The sequence below is a fragment of the Temnothorax longispinosus genome, chromosome 8 (genome assembly GCF_030848805.1).
Source record: "Temnothorax longispinosus isolate EJ_2023e chromosome 8, Tlon_JGU_v1, whole genome shotgun sequence".
NCBI lineage: Eukaryota > Metazoa > Arthropoda > Insecta > Hymenoptera > Formicidae > Temnothorax > Temnothorax longispinosus.
Window position 1 is genome coordinate 2,410,655 of NC_092365.1, and position 18,937 is coordinate 2,429,591.

General features: G+C 38.2%; 4 protein-coding genes and 1 non-coding gene across 9 annotated transcripts in view; 3 read left to right on the plus strand and 2 right to left on the minus strand.

The window, feature by feature from the left end:
* Ndf (Nucleosome-destabilizing factor) overlaps positions 1–3,582 on the minus strand; it is a 36,554-nt gene extending 32,972 nt beyond the window's left edge. Inside the window, exons 1-6 of one of the 2 annotated variants that reach the window (XM_071786517.1) lie at positions 3,449–3,582; positions 3,312–3,348; positions 1,857–1,945; positions 1,647–1,773; positions 1,237–1,338; positions 940–1,134 (exon numbers count right to left, since the gene is read on the minus strand). In XM_071786517.1, coding sequence (XP_071642618.1) covers positions 940–1,134; positions 1,237–1,338; positions 1,647–1,773; positions 1,857–1,945; positions 3,312–3,348; positions 3,449–3,483 — 585 coding nt within the window. In that variant the 5' untranslated portion in view covers positions 3,484–3,582. The remainder of the gene's footprint in view (positions 1–939; positions 1,135–1,236; positions 1,339–1,646; positions 1,774–1,856; positions 1,946–3,311; positions 3,349–3,448) is intronic. The other variant, XM_071786518.1, reaches the window with a different exon arrangement.
* Positions 3,583–4,431: 849 nt separating this feature from the next.
* On the plus strand, positions 4,432–7,021 carry Ndfip (Nedd4 family interacting protein). The gene is made up of 6 exons (XM_071786519.1): positions 4,432–4,649; positions 5,009–5,167; positions 5,388–5,528; positions 5,644–5,767; positions 5,847–6,032; positions 6,108–7,021. The coding sequence occupies exons 1-6, from the start codon at positions 4,623–4,625 to the stop codon at positions 6,209–6,211; spliced, it is 741 nt and encodes a 246-aa protein (XP_071642620.1). The 5' UTR covers positions 4,432–4,622; the 3' UTR covers positions 6,212–7,021.
* A 719-nt stretch (positions 7,022–7,740) lies between these two features.
* On the plus strand, positions 7,741–7,812 carry Trnaq-cug (transfer RNA glutamine (anticodon CUG)). The gene has a single exon. It is a non-coding gene; the product is annotated as a tRNA-Gln (tRNA).
* Positions 7,813–8,218: 406 nt separating this feature from the next.
* Cyp40 (Cyclophilin 40) lies at positions 8,219–11,710 on the plus strand. Of its 3 annotated transcripts, XM_071787133.1 has the most exons (8): positions 8,219–8,383; positions 8,704–8,920; positions 8,984–9,121; positions 9,958–10,259; positions 10,343–10,477; positions 10,569–10,823; positions 10,892–11,041; positions 11,161–11,710. In XM_071787133.1, exons 2-8 carry the CDS (start codon positions 8,776–8,778, stop codon positions 11,209–11,211), a joined length of 1,176 nt encoding a protein of 391 aa, XP_071643234.1. In that variant the 5' UTR covers positions 8,219–8,383; positions 8,704–8,775; the 3' UTR covers positions 11,212–11,710. The 3 variants fall into 3 exon arrangements, with proteins under 3 accessions (XP_071643234.1, XP_071643232.1, XP_071643233.1); XM_071787131.1 differs by having other exon boundaries at positions 8,220–8,383; positions 10,892–11,710; XM_071787132.1 differs by lacking the exon at positions 8,219–8,383 and having other exon boundaries at positions 8,500–8,920; positions 10,892–11,710.
* Positions 11,711–13,328: 1,618 nt separating this feature from the next.
* The window catches only part of Cep97 (centrosomal protein 97kDa), a 66,414-nt gene continuing 60,805 nt past the window's right edge, over positions 13,329–18,937 (minus strand). Inside the window, exons 1-12 of one of the 2 annotated variants that reach the window (XM_071787125.1) lie at positions 18,778–18,919; positions 18,351–18,502; positions 17,871–18,029; positions 17,674–17,775; positions 17,321–17,517; positions 16,962–17,045; positions 16,565–16,860; positions 15,388–15,588; positions 14,714–15,313; positions 14,502–14,634; positions 14,204–14,426; positions 13,329–14,112 (exon numbers count right to left, since the gene is read on the minus strand). In XM_071787125.1, coding sequence (XP_071643226.1) covers positions 13,528–14,112; positions 14,204–14,426; positions 14,502–14,634; positions 14,714–15,313; positions 15,388–15,588; positions 16,565–16,860; positions 16,962–17,045; positions 17,321–17,517; positions 17,674–17,775; positions 17,871–18,029; positions 18,351–18,502; positions 18,778–18,790 — 2,745 coding nt within the window. In that variant the 5' untranslated portion in view covers positions 18,791–18,919 and the 3' untranslated portion in view covers positions 13,329–13,527. Of the gene's footprint in view, positions 14,113–14,203; positions 14,427–14,501; positions 14,635–14,713; positions 15,314–15,387; positions 15,589–16,564; positions 16,861–16,961; positions 17,046–17,320; positions 17,518–17,673; positions 17,776–17,870; positions 18,030–18,350; positions 18,503–18,777; positions 18,920–18,937 lie in introns of those variants that run through there. The other variant, XM_071787126.1, reaches the window with a different exon arrangement.

Sequence of the window (18,937 nt, forward strand, 5' to 3'; positions counted from 1 at the left end):
AAATTAGAAATACTTTAGAAAGACATTAAAACGAATTAGATGGATTCTTGACAGTATCAAAAAATATTTAAAAAAATTAGATAGATTCTTGAAAGTATCAAAGAGTACTAAGAAAAATTAAATGCATCTTTGAAAGTGTTAAAAAGTATTAAGAAGAATTAGATGGATCCTTAAATGTTTGCGGTTCGCAGATTGCGCCTATAGATAAATCCTGTCCTGAGAATATAATTAAACATAATTCCAATAGTGTTCATTTAAATACAAAATTAAATCTTAATTCTTCAGATTTTTTAAGACACATCCTTATAATTGTAATTTTTTAATATTTCACATTAATGCTAAGGTTAACCTAAGATTATGGAACCAACAGGTGGTAACGGGATCGCCATATGCCTAACTACGGTACTGGGGTGCAGCGTCCTCGTGTACGTGTCTGTGTGAGTGTGTAGACATTTCGCGCGTGTGTACTAACTTGATTCTTGATCTTGTGGTAACATAATGTGCACGAATATTAAATGAACGAAACTTGAGCTCAAAGGGTTTTACATTTTAGCACTAAATGCGAGATATAGAACTCCAAATGTTCAGGAACAAACTTGTATTTTTTATGTGTATCAAAATATTGTGCAGTTAATATAGAGATTAGGTAGAATGACACATGGTTTTGTGTGTTATTAGCGATCGACTTATAGTTGATCCCGAGTTTGATTTTATAACAGGTTGAAAAATTAAGGATTGTAAATGAAGGAGGCGATGGTACAAGATGATAACCCGTTCCCTTTTGGGAACCTATATTTCAATATTGAAATCAAATTTATGTCGCCTAATAGTGTCATCATTAAATCATCATTTATTGTCCATCAGCTGGACCTTAATCGTGTTAATAATAACCAAGACAGGGTAAATAAATCTTTTAGACCAATGAAAAAGATTACTTACAGGTCTGGCGATATTTGCCGGTCTGTTTAGAAGTGAGCCCGTTTTTCTAGCCGGAGTAGAATGATTCAGAGTAGGACTGACACTGCCCACTCTGTTGCTATTGCTGGTACTTGATTCCCTACGCTGCTTTTTAGCCGGTCGACGATCACCCGTACCGCTGTCGCTTAGACGCTTGGTGGTTTTCGTAGTAGCCTCCTGTAGCAACAGTTTCTCAGTTTGCATGTATAATATAAAATGCAATTAAAAAATATTTTTAACAGTTGCTGCTGAAAAATGGAAGATAGATTCGCTGCTAACCTTACGCGGCTTCGGCGTTTTGACCACAGATTTCTTCTCGGGTACAGGCTCTTCTTTAAGTCTGTCGAACAAGGAATCCGGATCCAAGCCATCCTCGAATACCTGATGCATCAATACAGAAGATTTAATCATTTTCAATGTAATCAATGTCTAACTCAATAACAAAATATGGACTTTATTTTATATTTTATATTTAGCTTTCATTTTTTAGATCAGTCCTATATAGACATAAAAAGTGTCACTAATTTTTCTTCTAACATTCAGTTAAATTAATAGATAATATAGTTGTTAGAATATTATTTCAATATAACTGCTTTATTAATATTATATTAAATTATCTAAATTATCTTAATGTATCCACAGATACATTAAGCATAGATAGTTATCAAAGACATGAAAATCTTGTTTACCTCTCCTTTGGCGATAAATTCTTCTATAGCTTCCACTGCATCTTTGAACGCGCCAGATTTGCTAGATTTCACTAAAGTATCCTTATACTCCTGATAGGGTTTAATGTTGGATTCCTCTATCCATGCGCTACAAAAGGAAGACATTGTCGAGGATCATAAATCATAGTAACGTTCCATAAATAAGATAAACGATCCATAAGTAGAACTTACTAATTGTTTGTCCCAAAGAAGAAGATACACTGTACTGGCCCCTTTTTAGTGTTCGCAGGCTTCTTCAAGTCCTTTGAAGGAACCGACACCTTTGCATGCCATTATATGAAATTAATATATATAGCCTATACAGCACTAACAAGAATAATTGCAACATTTATTTTCTCATGTACATCCCGAATTCTAATTTAATTTACAATCCACTTGGGAAGCAATTTCATCAACAATAATATCAAACAAAATAAAAAGCAGATGTTTGCCAGAAGATGATATTAACAAAGTATTTTACATGCGACACAATTATCTCATTTACAAATCGTCAACTGTAAACTTTTAGCATTTTTCAGCGTATTTTTATGATTTTAAAAATGCAGAAAAATACACATTAAAAATAAATTTCATCAAATAACATTTTTGTTCAATAATTCGTCGTCTGTACACGTTTTACAATTACGTTCTTTTCTTTCATACTAAGACGAAATTTTTCGAGCTGAGGTCGTATTCGTAAATCACCCTCGGTCCCCGATCTTCTCGTACGGCCCTGCCGGCGGTTGCCGCGTAAACGCACTTGAAGGAACTACGAGCTATCCACATTTCCTACTCTATTCCTCCCCCCTTCTTCTCTCGCGAGATTGAATACAAGTCCATGGGCGGTATTCATTTAATCCGATCTTTTATTCAAGATCGTTTTAAATCGGATTACAATTCACTCAAGACATCGTCCGACCGGTGGAAAACTGTACGGCATTTCATCGTTTTTAAGACGATCTTGAATATAAAAATTGACCATAGATACCGGCCTATCTCGCTTCGAACGTCGGAAAATGCGTCGGTGACAATCTCGGAGCGTTGAGGCGTAATCGCGGCCGCCCGGCATGCCGCTGACGTCACGCGCGTTTCCGCCAATCGGAAACGGGGAGACGGATTACGCGGGACAAATTCTAAAGTCTCGACGACTCAGCGGATCGCGGCACTGGGCGCGTTCGATTTCCCCCGTGAGAAATTTCGAAACCGCCGCGCGGAGCGGGGAACGATGGGGGGGGAGGGGAGGAGAGAGCTCGCCGAGGCGTGAGCGGGAGGACTCGCGATCGCAATCGGGGGATTTAGGTTATAAGCCCGCCGCGGATTGCGCGCCAATTTGAATTCGAAGGTCCGGGTGTGGCGGGGGATAGGGATAGCAGAGGCGGCGCAACGCGGCGCGATCTCCGGCGCGGTGTACGACGCGATGCGCCGCGGTGCCCGGCGGCCAGTGACGTCGACAGCTGGTGCGCTTCGTCCCGGCGGCGAGGGTCGACGAGGCGGAACGACGCGAGAACCGCCAAATACGAGCGAGGACAGGCGTGCGCGCGCGCGCACGCACACACGAGCGACGTTAACGGGAAGAGAGAAGCACGAGAGCCCGCGTTGCGATGAGCTTAGAGTGGCGAGGGGAGGGGACGGGGGGTACCCACTTACCCGGCCGGGCCACGGCGAGAATCCTTTCATCTTCGCCCTGAAAGCCAGAAAAAAAAAGATACGGGGAACAATTAGGTTATGCGTCAACACAAGATTGGCACGATCGCGTTGTTGTCGCGCACACTCCAAATACGCACCATACTAGATCACCCAGTTTGAATACTTCCGACATCGCGAGGAACGACGAGAACAGGTCAACCAGTGCCTTCGAACGTCAGCGAGCGACTGACTTGCGTGCGAAGCGTCGTTTATGCACCGACGACGTGAGCGCAGTTGGCTCCCTCTACGCGCCGTCCCCCTTTCGAGCTTCCCCCACCGCTCGTCGCCTGCGCGGCTGGTCGAGCGAGCGACCGTGACGCGCGAATAGATAACGTTTCTACGCGCGACGCGTTGAAATAGATGGTTATCGATTGCGATCCGCGATTAATAACGCCGCGAGGCTGCTCGAAAGAACTCCGAGGAAGACTTTGGGATCGCTAACCTCGCGCTTCGGCGCGTCCCGCTACTTCCGGCGGCTAAGTTCCCGTCCTAAGGGACGATTCGCAACGCGCAATTGCGGTCGACCAATCACCGTTCGACGCTCCAAAATGTTCTCGCGATCGAAAATTCGACGGAGAATAACGCAACGTCGTAATATTTTGTCGCTTTCTGTAATATATTTACAAGTATTTCCCAAGATTTTACATTCTGGAATCTAATCGTCATTCTTTGAGCCAAAATTTCCAAATTTATATTCCATGTTACGTATATGCAGGTTTTGAAGGCTCGTCCTTGGGAACTGCAATTTATTACATCGGATTTTGTGAAAAGAAAATTTAATTTTGCGAGAAAAATAAATGTTTAGGAACGTTGAAAAGAGGAAAGAAGGAAAAATTTCTCATATTTTCTCAGAAATTTTCTAAAAATTTCTCATATTTTAGATTTATAAAAGATTCTGAAAAAAAATATGTCGAATTTCTCAGTTACTTTCGAAAATAATTAAATAAGAATTTTCAGAACATTTTTCAGACATTTTTCCACTAAGGAACGATCGCTCGTACGGATCGCGCCGGTGCGATCGGACCCTAAAGGAGCAAGGAGTCCACGGTCCGTCGTCCGAGCGGTCCAAGAATCATAGACGTCGCGCTAGAACGACCGCCAGCAGTCACGTCGATTACGACCTACCAGCTGTCAGACATCGATTGTGAACCCTTTTTACAGTTGTCTCAGACTCCGGGCAAGGGCGTCTCGCGTCCCGCAACCTCACACCGTCCCCCGGGCAGAGTTTTCGCGATACCGTTTCTCAGCCGCGCCGCGCAAATCTGGCCGGAAATGGACAGTAACGCCCGTCACAACACGGTACGTCCACCTGCGACGAACGGCGAACGGTCTCGCGTTCGTCGTGCGCTCCTCGGACATTGTCCTTTTTTTTGCCCTCCGTAAAATATTTCCCGCTGTCACGCAGCACGTTGACGCGCCTCGCGCGATGTTTCGTCGGTGTTTCTTCGCGCGATCGTATAAGTCTGCTCTGTTGCTCGTCGGGCTGTTTTTCATCATCTTGTACGCAAAAGATAACGACATTGTTATCTTGTTATCTGATCTGGCGAAAAAGATGTACATTTTGACTCCAAGAATTTTTCTCTTTAATTACCCTTGCCGGCGGCAGAAATGATATTAAATCGTATGTATTTATTGAGATCTGTTTTACTGTTCCACAGCCGCCTCAAGCGGGTGCGGATACCGATGGCGAAATTCAGAATCAGTCGATTCAGAACGAAGTTCCTACGGTCACTGTGGCAATGCCCTTCATGCAGGTCGACATGCTCGGCCATTCTGGAGCATCTACTGCTGCTCTGGCTACGACGACAAACCGAATGGTAATGTATTATGACAGCGTAGTATTACATAATATTATAGGTGCGATCTATTCGTCGCTCCAAACGCTCTTGGAAACGGTTCATCCTTGTTGTTTATCAAATATTAAACAAGGACGAAACGATGCTCTGAAGCGTTTGAAGCGTCTAGTGGATTTGCACCCTGTAAGATAGATACAACGTTATGGTTTGAATAACTATTAACTGAGTAAAATTTATTCAGGTTGAAGGCGAAGAGATTCCACCTCCGAAACCAGACTTTTCCGCACCTCCTCCTTACGAAGTAGCCACTAAATTACCCAGTTACGAAGAGGTTCAGCGTGAAAAGACTCTGCAGGGCGAGCCACAGCCTCAAATACACATGGTACGCGACGTATCTATAATTCGAAATGTTGTATTTCTGAAGGGCTTTGAATCTTTCCAACATCTGGACCGTAAATAGTGTTCTTTCTAATAGATTAAAAATCTTTCCTTTGCAGCCAGGAAATATTAGACCACCACAGCAGCCTCTGACAATACTGGCTATAGATACCGAAGCTGCCGAGGGTGATCCAGAAAGCGGGCTGCTTGGCACAGATTTTATGTTCTTCACAGCGTTTCTTGGTGGGGTGCCTTTACATTCTACAAAATCTAATAATCCCCTACAGTGAAAATCATCTGCATTAATGTGTCTCTCTTGTAGTCGCATTCCTATTCAACTGGATCGGATTTTTATTACTGATGTGTTTCTGTCACACTATTGCCTCTCGTTACGGTGCGCTAGCCGGCTTCGGATTGTCCCTGACAAAGTGGACGCTCATTGTTAAACACTCCACCGACCTTGCTTCGCGAGAGAATTCATGGCTGTGGTGGTTGATAATGGCATTCGGTTTGTATAATTGTAATAAGAAACTTAATCGAGAGATATTTTACAACAAGGTAAAATATAACGATTACGTTCCAGGGGTTCTAATTTGCGTACGTGCCATCATTCAATATTTAAACATCAAACGTGGTTGGAGACTACTGTCCGGGAGCGCACAGGAGCGTCTACTTTTTTTCTATTGAAAAATCATTAAATCTGCACCATTTTTTTTCTTTACTCAACTTGGCTTTAGAGCAAACAGCATTTCTATGTGGGGTCATATTTGTATAATATATAATCGATTTTCTTAAGGGAGAGCATCGTGTAGATCGTAATATCTATCTATATACAGAACGAAAACAGCAGGATCTTTGAAATGATTTGCCAAATTCGTCGTGATGAAACGGATATGAAAATACGAATAAAAAGAACGATAAAGAGAATCAGTCCCTTTTTCGCACATACATACATATGGAAGACATATAAACGCTATTTTATGTAATGTTATAACGTGATAGGCTACGGGAAAAAAAGAAATGTACATTTTTATTGCTCAAAATAATATGAACAATGCTTTAAGTCAATACTCTTATTCATTTTAAGCGTTGTTCATTTAAATGCAGATCACTGAAGAACGTAAACGTGTAGAGCGCATGTCAAATCGTAATTTGTGCAAAATTGACAAGTCAAAATAAATCGCGTAAAGAGACAAAATATACGATTCGTTATTATTTCCGGATAAATGATGAACAACAGTTTTCTGATAGTATAATATATTCTAGCGTTAGACAAGCTTCTATAGAGATTGACTACTTACTAAATATGATAAGTGTATTAATATATCCCGCTTGTTTATATAGTACTATAATTTATATAAATATAAATATATATATATATACATACATATAGAGAATTCTTATCGAAAGAGAATTCTTAGATATAAATAAAAAACAATAAATATTACGTATATGTATTAAAATTTATTATATAAAGCGATATGCGATTACACGTTATTCTGTGAGAAATTTCATTGTTATACTTATTTTAACGATAAAACGGAGAGATAAACATTCAGAATTTCATATTCCCCTCCTTATTTTCCAAAAATCGCAAGTTTTGGAACTTCGGAAAATTCTTGGAATCTTTTGCAATCTCCTTGCCGATCTCCTGATACTTCGTTGATTTTTAAGATTTTTAATTTTTACGATTTAAAATCTCAAATTCTTAGAAATTCAGGAAATTCTTAAAAATGTAAAAAAATTCTGAGAAATTAAGACCATTTTCAGAAAAGTAGGCAATTCTTAAAATATTCTTGGAATTTTAGCTAAAGCAATCTCTTCGTCGATTTATGTTTTTTCTTTGTCAATTTTCAAGACTTGATTTTCGCGAATTAAAACCCCGAATTCTTATAAATTCAGGAAATTCTTGGAAATTGAGAAAATTCTCGGAAACGCAAGCGTTCTCGAAAATTTCGGAAAATGTCTGGAATTTTAGATGGAGCAACCTCCTCGCCGATTATGTTTTCCTGATACTTGGGCAATTTTCAGAAGACTTTTGATTGCGCTAAATGAGGTTTGAATCTTTGCTAATTGTGTAAGTGGGGTTCGAGTCTTTGCTAATATCGGGGTTCGAGTCTCCACTAAAGGGGTTGAAATTTCTGCTGAGCGAGGTCGAGACTTCTGCGACAATCGGTAGGTAAAGTACATTCTGTCCAAGAGGGTAGTAAATGAGAGGTCCCATGGTGTAATGGTTAGCACTCTGGACTCTGAATCCAGCGATCCGAGTTCAAATCTCGGTGGGACCTAACTTTTTTAAAGTGCAAATCTATTTTTTTGTCAACATTCAAATGTAATAGTACTTGAATAATTCACGTAAATGCAATTTTAATTTTTTGCTTGAAATAATTGAAGATTGTGCTTTGTTATACAAGCGTGGAATTTTTTTTTCTTTTATTTGAAAATGTTAGAAAAATCGCAAGTATGCGCTATATATCAAATTTATTGGGACTTTATGTTTCTTACGACGTTTTTAAGAAATCATCGGAAATCTTGTCGATTTAAACAGAAAAGACAATACCCCAAGTAGCAAAGATGACGTCTAAAGACGCCTTACTGACGTCATTAAAACGTTATTTAAGACGTCACTTTGCCACCTGGGATCTGGGACGTTTTTGAATTATGCATGATCCATGTTGCTATAAACATTGTGCGTATCAATACCAAACCGACCAAACGGTCATGGTTTCAGTTGACTTGAAGACATTCGTGGAAACAGACGAATATACATAATTTTCGAATTCAAATCAGGAAGCTCTATCATCCTTGAAAATTTATACTTTTCACGCTGCTTTGGATCTATCTGCTCCAGTTCTTGTGGTATATAACTTTATTACTTAATTATTAAACGTGTCGAGAGTTATTTCCTCACAAGAATTTCGATTATATTGAAAAATCTTTTATTTTCACGAGCTAGTGTTACACATAAATACAGACGTTTTACTGTTAAAATATAATTACTTGATATCTTTTATAAGTAAAACGCGCGAGTAAAAACAATATGAGTCATAATTCAGCGTCTCGAAACTTCCGAACGTTCTTGACTCCCGGAGTTGCAGACGTTGCAGTTTGCAGTTGCGTCTTTATAGTCGAGTCGAGGTACGGTCATTTAATATGATTAACCCATTGTTCGAGAGCAGGCAAGCAACCCAAGCGAGCAGTTAAGGGACTCGCGGGTCGCGGCGAGTGAGGCTAGTCGGTGACGTCTACGAATGCTACGAAGGTCGTGCATAGTTCGAACTTGCGAGATAGAAGATTTTCGTGACGGTGATCGCAACGAGGAAGGAAAGATGGAACAGCTCACTAATCCGGACAATCCCGTGGTTTTTCTGGACATCGTGATCAACTCCGAGAAAGGTACGTACTCGCGCGAGGTTATGATTGTGCGAATACCGGTTCACGATTCCATTGTTTTTCTAGTGGGAAGAATCGTTATAGAATTGTTCAAGAACATTGTGCCGCGAACCGCGGAGAATTTCCGCGCGTTGTGCACCGGCGAGATGGGCGCTGGGACGAAGGCCGCGAAGTTACACTACAAGGGAACCATTTTTCACAAAGGTGAGCGTTATCTCGAGTGTCCGATTCCTCTCGCTCCCATGTATCTTCATTCCAGCTGTATTAACACCCTGCGTCAGTGATGATTCTCTGTCACGATAGAAGCGCATGTTCCAGATTTTTACCTTGAATATAGATCACTTGTTTATTTTGTTGAAGTTGCGACGTAATTGGAATTCTTCTGAGGATGAATAGAGATTCAGTTGCTATGCACACATGTTTTGATACAATTTTGCATCGTCGCAGCCACCAGTACCTGTTGAAATCTAGATTTTTTATTTTTTTTTTAAGACTGGATAGAGTTTAGATTTCTTTTGAGAATGAACAGAAACTGGGAGCTTTCTAGCAAGCGACACAAGTCGACACAAGTGTCGTTTTGTTTTTGTTACTCATTGTAAAAAAAGAGAGAAAGAACGTTTGTGTCGACCTGTGTCACTTGCTGGAAAGTTCCCATAAGGTGCCATTCATTACATGGTAGCGTCGTGCGTCAAACCACCCTTGCACAGCACCCTTGCGCTGAGGTCTAAATGTGCAGATTTCAGCGTCTTGACGCTAATTCTAGGATCTGTTTGCTGAACTGGCTGCACTAGTTCAGACTCTATCTTTTTCCTTCGAATGTGGAGTAAAAAAGATAAACTCTGAACTAGTGCAGCCCCAGTTCAGCTATAGGAAACAGACCCTCAGTAGCTACATTTTATTCAGCATCTTGACACTGAAATCTGCGCGATCTGCATGTTTAGACATCTACGTAAGGGTATCGACGCTTGACACTTTTTTCTGCGAAAAGATGCAAAGATAAAAATTAAATAGCATACATATGTATTATTATACTGCTACAGTTGTTTCCCAGTTCAAGATCCAGGGTGGTGATATTGTCAATTTCGACGGCACTAGCGTAGGAGAGAGTATTTACGGTTCTTACTTCGATGACGAGAACTTCACGTTGTCGCACGACGACTCTGGGCTGCTTAGCATGGTGAACGAGGGAACGCCAAACACCAACGGTTCTCAGTTTATCATCACCGTTCAACAGTCCAAGCATTTGGATAACACGAACGTTGTATTTGGAAAGGTCGTGAAAGGAATGGGCGTGGTATTAGAGATCAATAAAGTGCAGACGAATGAGGATACTCCAGTTGATGTAAGGCTATATCTTTCAAGTCACAAAGAAAATAGCTTCCTGAATCTGTGACAATTATTTAGTTTCGCGATTGGTTTGTTTAGGTAATAGTTATATCTAATTGTGGAGAATTGAGAAACGATGAGAGTTGGGGATTGGAGGAGAACGACGGATCTGAGGATGTTTTTCCACCGTATCCGGAAGATTGGGATTTTCCGTCACATGCCTTCAGGCTCACTGTAAATTGTCATTTGTGTATCATTCCTGAAAATTATTAAGTGTTGATATGCGAAATTGTACTCTAATTTGGATCCGTTCATTTTTTTTTAGCACCAATTCATGGAGGCGGTAATACAAAAGATAAAAAATTCTGGAAATGCTTATTTTACACAGCAGAAATTTGTGGACGCTGGTAGAAAGTATAAGAAAGCATTACGATATTATCTCTGGATGAGCAAACACCAAAACATGGCAGATACATTTTATGTCTCACTGGCGGATCTTAGATTAACTTTGTTACTTAATTTAGCTGCTGTATATTTAAAGCAGGAAGAGTATCGTAAAGCCATAGATCTATGTAATGAGGTAAGTAAATGGATCCTGTGAGAAAATCACAAGTATTGCATTATGTTTTAGCATGTTATTTAATTCAGGTTCTGGAAACGGATAATATGAATAGTAAAGCGCTATTTCGAAGAGGACAAGCTTATACTTCCTTGAAAGAATATAAATTAGGATTAGATGATCTCCATCAGGTGTTTAAAATGTGTCCCGACAGGGTTATCGAACTGCAAATAGACAAAGTAAAAAAAATGGAAAAATCTTATTCAAAATTAGAAAAAACAACGTATCAGAAAATGTTTCATTAAATATGCTTTTCATTTATAATTTTGATATAAAATTTTACATTTTTATTTTTTAGATGATAAAATTATGTAAACTTTATAACGATGATATAAGTAATGTAAATTAAATTGAATCAATTTACCGTTTTATGGAACTCCAATGGCTAATGAGATTGATCAGAAAATTCCGAATCGTTCTTCTTATTAATGCAGGAATCACGTGGAAAAGAAACAAATTTTTAAACGAATTATTTCATGTTTTTATTTCTAAATAAGTCAATATGTTCAATTTAAATAAATTCTAAAATTAATATTCAGATGTGTTATATAACAGTGCATATGTCATAGTACTTAAATATACAAACAGGATCAATTATCTGTAATTATTATGTCTTTTTAAATATGTTTTTATTAAAAACGCAATAAAAATGGCCAAAAAAATTATGAATGTTTAATATTCAGGCAATAATATGTATATTTAACTCTGGCTGTGTATATATTTTTTTAAGACAATTAGATATCAATTTAAAATGCAATGTAAATAATGCGTAATCGTAAGAAAGAGTGCTATTTTGTTTATAATTTATAAATTAGGAAATATGAAATAAAGACAATGCATTACAATTACGTTTCTATATTCTTATTTCACGATTAAGTCTGTCCAACCATGTCCAACTTGTTATTATTAGGAAATTATTTGGTCGTATATGTTTCGAAGAATCACAAAAATATAAATTTAAGCTAAGCACATCCTTCTATTTTATCATACATGTGTAAAACAAAATTGTTTTTATAATAGATACTCTAAAAATATTAACTTCAGACACCCGAAAATTTATCATTGATAAACATTTCAATATAGAAATATGTAAAAGAATTTTATATTAAAAAATCTGTACCTAAAAATCAACCTCGAAGTTTCGCGTAATTTTTACAATTTTTGTAAGACTAGTCGGATTTAGTTATGCCTAAAATATATTGTGATAACTTTGGCGATATCAAGAAATTGAGATAAGTTATGAATTCGAATTTTAATGGTTCTCGATATTAAAACATAACGTATAAGAAATAAAACAACTTATTTCGGGAGAGCAAAAAGTGAATCGTATTTAACGCATATTACTCCTTATTGAAATATAATTTTCCTAACTAATAAGATAAATTTTCGAGAGTACCTCAAAATGAGCACAATTTTATCAGTTGTATCTCTGTTTTTTATTCTTACTTCAAATTGATTTAGAATTATCACGCAAACATTTTAATTCTGTGCATACATGATAACGTAGCAAATTTGAAGTACGCATAGTGTAAGAGGGAAAATGACTAAGAATAATGATACAGAGATTCAATTGTAAATAGAATAATACGCTGCAGCTGATGTACAATATTAATTTATTAAGCTCGCGTGTGCGTAGTTCGCAGAATATTAAATTGTTCAATCAACAATTATTTATCGCACATAAATAATCATGAAATTGATAGTTACAGAAAAGCAGTTACATTTTCATCTTCAATCATGCTGTTTAACGATGTAATAGGTTGAAATGAACGTTTTACCTCATAACGTTGAGTAGTATCTATTTAACAATTCTGGAATATCTACATTGTATCTAAATGTAAAAGCTACTCTATATTGACTAGATTCAATCATATTTTTGCTATTCTTTCTCAATACTTCAATATATCTACTATTTTAAAAGTAACGCTTCTTTATATGTAGACGAATAAATAAATAAATTAAATACCAAAGTTTACTTATAAGAGCTAGAAACTTATAAAGTAGAGATATACTTAATTGATAATAAATATATATTTGGTGCAGAGAGGTGTTTTAATAAAAAAATTTGTTTCTTAAAATGTTAAATATAACTTCCTGGGAGAATGTAAAACTATTCTATTGAGGTAAGAGAGTTAGTTACAGATAAAATTAATGGAATGTTTGGAAACTCTAATGGCCAGTCTGATAAAATATTTACTATATGTTTTATGCGATTGTATATACTACCGTCAAAAATCGGACGGAAAATTTCTGAAATTCTTTACGACAATACGCAAATATGCAATGCGAATGTTTCACAGAATATACTTTATAATCTAAAACGAAAGTTGCACAAGCTGACAAACGTTTTATAGTCATTGATATAATTTATACTGCACTGTTCTTATCAATCTGTTTTACTTAAACTACATAGATACTTTATTCGGTCAGAATGGCAGCTTGTTGTTCGTGATCAAAGTATCTCTCTTTTTCTTTTGTAGTAAAACGGTTCACGATTAAAATTAAATTCCATTTTATAATATTGTTACGAATACAATTAGCTTTTGTTATTTACAGTGAGCATTTTTTAGACGTTCGCTTTCCTTCGCTTCGCACGTACCGTTTTACCATCATTGCGTCATTCACAAGGCATATGGTGCGGAAATTTGATTCAACAAAGTCAAATCTAGCAGACTTCCTTGTCGTCCCCATTAACCGCGTTATCGTCGCGGTTTCCGTAAGCGTCTGCTCCATTTTCCGTTTCAATCAAATTATGCAACTCCTTACACAATGTTTCCTCGCATACCTCACCGTCAATCGCCGCGTTCTCGATTATATTTTCGTAGTCGTTCACCGTCTCATTCTCAACCGCTTGCTTGAGGTCGGATTCTATTATCTCCTCGCAACTCTTGAACATCTCGGGATTCTCGTTCGAGTTTAACATCTCGGGATTTTCATTGGAATTCAAGATATCTGTATTGACCTCGTCATCCGTTGTGTCGGTGGAGTGCGACACTTTCTTCAGCACGCTGTCCACCAAATTCGACGCAAAACTTTTGTTCTCGATTCCCTCGTGTATCGTTTGATGTATCGGCAGACTTTGCGGTCTATTAGGACGTCCATAGGGAAACGTGTTCTCTTCGCCTGCCGGTGTATGCACGGCAGATATCTCTGTTTGAGTAGCAACGCCATTATCGACGAGAGCGGGTTTCGGCTTCATGCTGGACATGCAACGCTTTATCTCGGTCATCGAGTCTTGCAACTGTTGGACCTGATGAAAAACAAACAAAAAAATGTAAGATATTGGAAAAATTTTACATTTTCTCTTTGATAAGATGTGAAAATCTTTTTTGAAAACTTACCTGGGTATGGAGCAGATTGCATGTTTGCGCGAGATTATTGACTACGTCCGCATTTGGTTGCAGAGCATTGTCCGTATCACTGAAGGTGTTTTCTCGATTGCCGCCCGGTTGCAGACTGACCACTTTTTTCCACAATGCATTGATCGCTTGCATCTGCAATAACTGTAACTTGTGCTCGCTTTCGAGAGCGGTTCTCGTAGCTTCCATGTCTGTCGACAGTTTCCTGTAAAATATTTTGTATGTGTATACGTCTTATTCTATAAATAAAATATTACGCATGAAAAAGATGAAATCTTACTGGATGTACTTATTCGTTCTTAACATGTCGATCGTTTTTAATATACTAGTAGCTGTTCTATTAAGATTCCTTGTATGATAGCCTCGCCACATTCTTTGAATACAGATAGCAGCCTTTTCTGTCTGATCTTGATCTGCAAGAAAATATCCATTAAATACAGAGTGTTCATTAATACTTGCGCCTGATATTTCAAAATATTTTAAACGTCTTACCTTTATTACTGTCTTCTTGTCTTCTTTGGATAGCCCTATGTCGAATACCATCCAATTTCGCCTGACACACCTCACTATCCTCGTCGCTGCTCTGAATTCCAGCGTCGCCGTCTTTCTCGTCTTTGTTCAAGTTGCTCTTGAGTCTCTCGTTCGCACTCTTCGGTCGCTGTATGCTTCTAGCTAAATTTGGACTCCTCGTGCTTCTCTTCGCAGGCAAGGTCTTGCTCTGAACGTAATTGTTTATCTTCACGCTGTGTGGACACTTACTGTTAGCGTATGTCACGATCGGTTTCGTTATGTTCGGTCTCACGACGCTGCAATTTGTCGCGGAACTACTTTTCACAAGCGCATTCGCCTTTACAGCACTTAGATTCGTTTTTGCCATTGGATTTACGGTATTTATGATCGGAATTGCCTTTCCATCGCCGTCCATGGATGGTTTACTAGGTATTGTGATTTGACAGGGAGAGTTTAATTTACTCGACGTGGGAGTCTTCAGTAAAATCCGTGAAAGGCCGGACGGTGGACGAAAGTCTGGACTCATCAGAGACTCTGGCACCGGTACTAATTTCGTTGCCGCTTGCAGAGGGCTCGATGTCTCTGGACGAAAATACCTTTTATCATGATCTGATTCCGTTTAATCTGATTCAGTCAGTTGTATATAATTGCCTTACCTTCCATGTCCTGCAAACTATTGTTTAACGTTTTGCTGCTCAGTGTACCAGAGAGCATATTAGGATCTAAGCTTTGGGTCATCAGAGTCGATTCGTGATCACCACTCAATAAACCATGACATGAAGAAACCATGGCCTCAGTATGACAGCTGGATACCATTCGGTCTGGCGATTTCATTTTCAAGGGGTTCCTCGAGGAAGCTGGCAAAATATTGTTTAATACTGCAATCAACGCTTATCATGCAATAAGTAAAATTATATTATATCATTTATATCCATTTGTGTTTGGGAAATTTCTGACGCTAGCATTGCTAGGAAAAGCTTGCAAACGATATATAGTCTACTAATCGAAGTTAAATACTATTCAAAAAAAGATCAAGTCTTTCCAATCGTCCTATGCTAATATGCTAATGAAATCTTCTAAGAATAGCGCCTTAGTGTTGATATTTTAACTGCTTTCATCGGCCAATGATCGTTCGCACTATAAGCCTAAAGAAGCAATTGCTTTAGAAAGTACTATGCATGAAGAGAGCTAGAGTACAGGTATGTGCATGAATCCGAACTAGATGATCCTTTATATTTTAATGATGTTATGAGTAATTGAGTAATATTTATTAAAAGTGAAAATATATAAAAAAAATTTAACATAAGAATATTTATACTTATTTAATGCAATAAATTATATATATATATATAAATAAGTCCTACTCGTTCTTCCTCTCAATTTAATTTACGTTGTTATGTGTGTGAATAATAATATAACTTTATTAACTAAAATATATAATTTTATTTAGCATGATTTAAAAAAATAAATAAAATTGTCTTTAGATTCTTGCACATTCCTACTATGTGGTTTTATTCAATATATGATAAATCCTCAATATGGCCTTGGATACCTGGACAAGGAATATGGCAGACACAGTATTTTGCTTCATAAAATTTTGGTGATTGTAAGTATTTATCTTCATAGTATGTCAACATTGGCACTAGAGAAAACAGATCATAACTAGGATGTATGTATTGAAGAACTCGACAGAAGAACTGGACAATCTAAATCACTACTAAACCACTTGTCGCAATTATGAGTAAAACCTAGTTCTAAGAATCGTCGAAAAATGAATTCATTCCACAGTCTTTATGGCACTACGCAAAAAATGGATGGATTTATTGAACTCACTAGGTCGTCTGGGAGAATTTGTCCTGTTTTGGCTAAGTCTACGTCTAGCGGCTGGGGAAGGACTCATTGCCACGCTACTCAAGCTGTGCACGCTCCCGGTATCGCTCTGTTGATTCAACTGCTGTTGGTGATGTTGAGCTTTGCTCAGTATAAGTCTAAGTTTCCGGTCCGTCTCGTTCTCTAAGGACTCGCCCGAAAGTGGGCAGACAGACGCAAGATATTGAGCAAGTAAGGCGTGTTCACCAACGCGGAATTGTCTACCTCGTCCCTGAGAATACAGCCACTCTGCTTTCAAGCTAAGCAAAGTGAGGTGTTGCCAATCAGTTTCGATCGTCGAGGTCCAACGGATTAATTTTCATACAGTATTAACTAAGAATGTATTTTTGAGAAAACCCACCTTTCAAGAGGATCAACCGCATAACCGTCGATCGACTTTAAGCTCATACACCAATTAATAACAAAAGGCCGATAGTCAAACCCGCTATAGACCATTTGTTAAGAATAATATGCTATTGTAACAATGCTACGATTAATGTAAACTAATTTTCTTATGTCTAGTAACTGTGAAAGCTATATTTAATTGGCAGAAAAATTAATGCTTATGACAATTAAAAGGAAAAAAATACTATTAACACCATATCAGAGTAACGATGAAATTCTTTGCAACTATAATTAATATTAAAAAATAACATCGAGAAAGGTCTGCTAATTTCTAGATGGAATAATAACGCGCGTGTACGCTCACAAAAAGGATACATACTGTTACCAGTTATGCTGACACACGGATTGTTAGCAATCGAGAAATTCACCAGATTTTTTAGATTAGCCAGGTGCGACATTTCATTCAAGTCAGTAATGTTGTTATTTGCTAATGTGAACGTCTCCAGGGATGTGGGCAAGTAGCGCTCACACTGGCGCAGTGTTATTATGCGATTGTTATGTAAAAAGAGTTCCTAAAATGTTATTTATCTTGTAAAAATACAAAAAAAATACACCAATTGTAAATTCAATATATCAAATAAAGCGACTAGTCGAAAAAGCATTTAATTATCATTATATTTTATGCAAACAATTTTATGCAAAATGTTAAACAAGTGTAATAAATGTACCTTCAAACTTCGCAGATAAGATATATCTGAGATATGGCTGATGCTGTTTTCCGACAAATCCAGATGCTCCAATTTGGTATTTGTGTGTAGATGTTCAATGGACTGTAAAATACCATTATTATATAACAGTAATAGTAGAAATATATGCTACAATTATACAATTACATGTGTTACATAAAGTAACATACATATCGTACCTTGATATTATTACCGGCTAAACAGAGAGTCTGCAAATTGGTCATGTCCTTGATACCTTCTATCGTGAGTATACCATTGTTCGCCAAATTGAGGGTAACAAGATTATGTAACTTCGACACACCGTACATCCGTAGCAATTGATTTCTGATTATCGAAAGCTGAAAGCAATAGAACTGTAGGACACAGATGTATTTCAACATAACAAACTATCTTTATGCAATATGAACAACTTTGAATCAACTTTGATGCTTTAATCAAATTGTTACTACAATCTTACATCTATAATTATCATAATTCTATTCTATTGAAACTATATATATAAAATTTACAGTTTTAAATACTGTTAAACGCAGGAATATCGATGAAGATAACTTAGCGAAGGGATTGAACGCAGAGCTAAGAAATATCGCTCCAGTACAGAACTTTGCGATTATACAAACAAATTAATGATAATTCCCACTCGAGGCTGCCTGCATTACCTTCGTAATTCTGTGGTAAGATTCCAGATTTTCGAGCCGCTGCAGATCATTGTCGTCTATGATCAACGTGCTGATATCAGCGTCCGAGGGGCACCGGCTGAGCTTCTTGAGGCCCTGGCCGCTCAGGTCGAGAGTGTCGCACACCAGAGACTCTGAAAACGAAAGAGGAGTCGTCAATGTCACGCGGGCACGATCCGCGGGCGTTCGCGACGCGTGTAAACCGTAAACAGCCAGCAACGGGCAGAGCCAGAGCCAGGCTGAACGAGCGCGAGAATTGTGAGAGTTTAGTCGTGCTGGCACGACGAAAAGCCGCGGACACGCGAGGCGCGAAACGAGCGATCTCTCGTCCGCGGCACGTGCCGCCGTCGCCACGCGGTAAACAAATCAAGACGTAAAATTAAGCGGCGATCCCGCGACGATTACTAACCCGTCGAAGCCATGATGAACACAAACTGGCGGACGCCGAGATGTGGAGATGTCGTCGCGGTCACGATACGAGAATCGATATATATATGAGATTTTCGAACGAGATGCCTTTATACATATATGCATATATAGACAAATTGCACACATATATGATATTTGTG

Coding starts and splice junctions, on each gene's coding strand:
- Ndfip (XM_071786519.1), top strand. CDS start 4,623: ATGGACAGTAACGCCCGTCACAACACG. Junction 4,650..5,008: donor GTAACGCCCGTCACAACACG/GTACGTCCACCT, acceptor ACTGTTCCACAG/CCGCCTCAAGCGGGTGCGGA. Junction 5,529..5,643: donor CACAGCCTCAAATACACATG/GTACGCGACGTA, acceptor TTTCCTTTGCAG/CCAGGAAATATTAGACCACC.
- Cyp40 (XM_071787131.1), top strand. CDS start 8,776: ATGCTACGAAGGTCGTGCATAGTTCGAACTTGCGAGATAGAAGATTTT. Junction 9,122..9,957: donor GGGAACCATTTTTCACAAAG/GTGAGCGTTATC, acceptor ATACTGCTACAG/TTGTTTCCCAGTTCAAGATC. Junction 10,260..10,342: donor ATGAGGATACTCCAGTTGAT/GTAAGGCTATAT, acceptor TGGTTTGTTTAG/GTAATAGTTATATCTAATTG.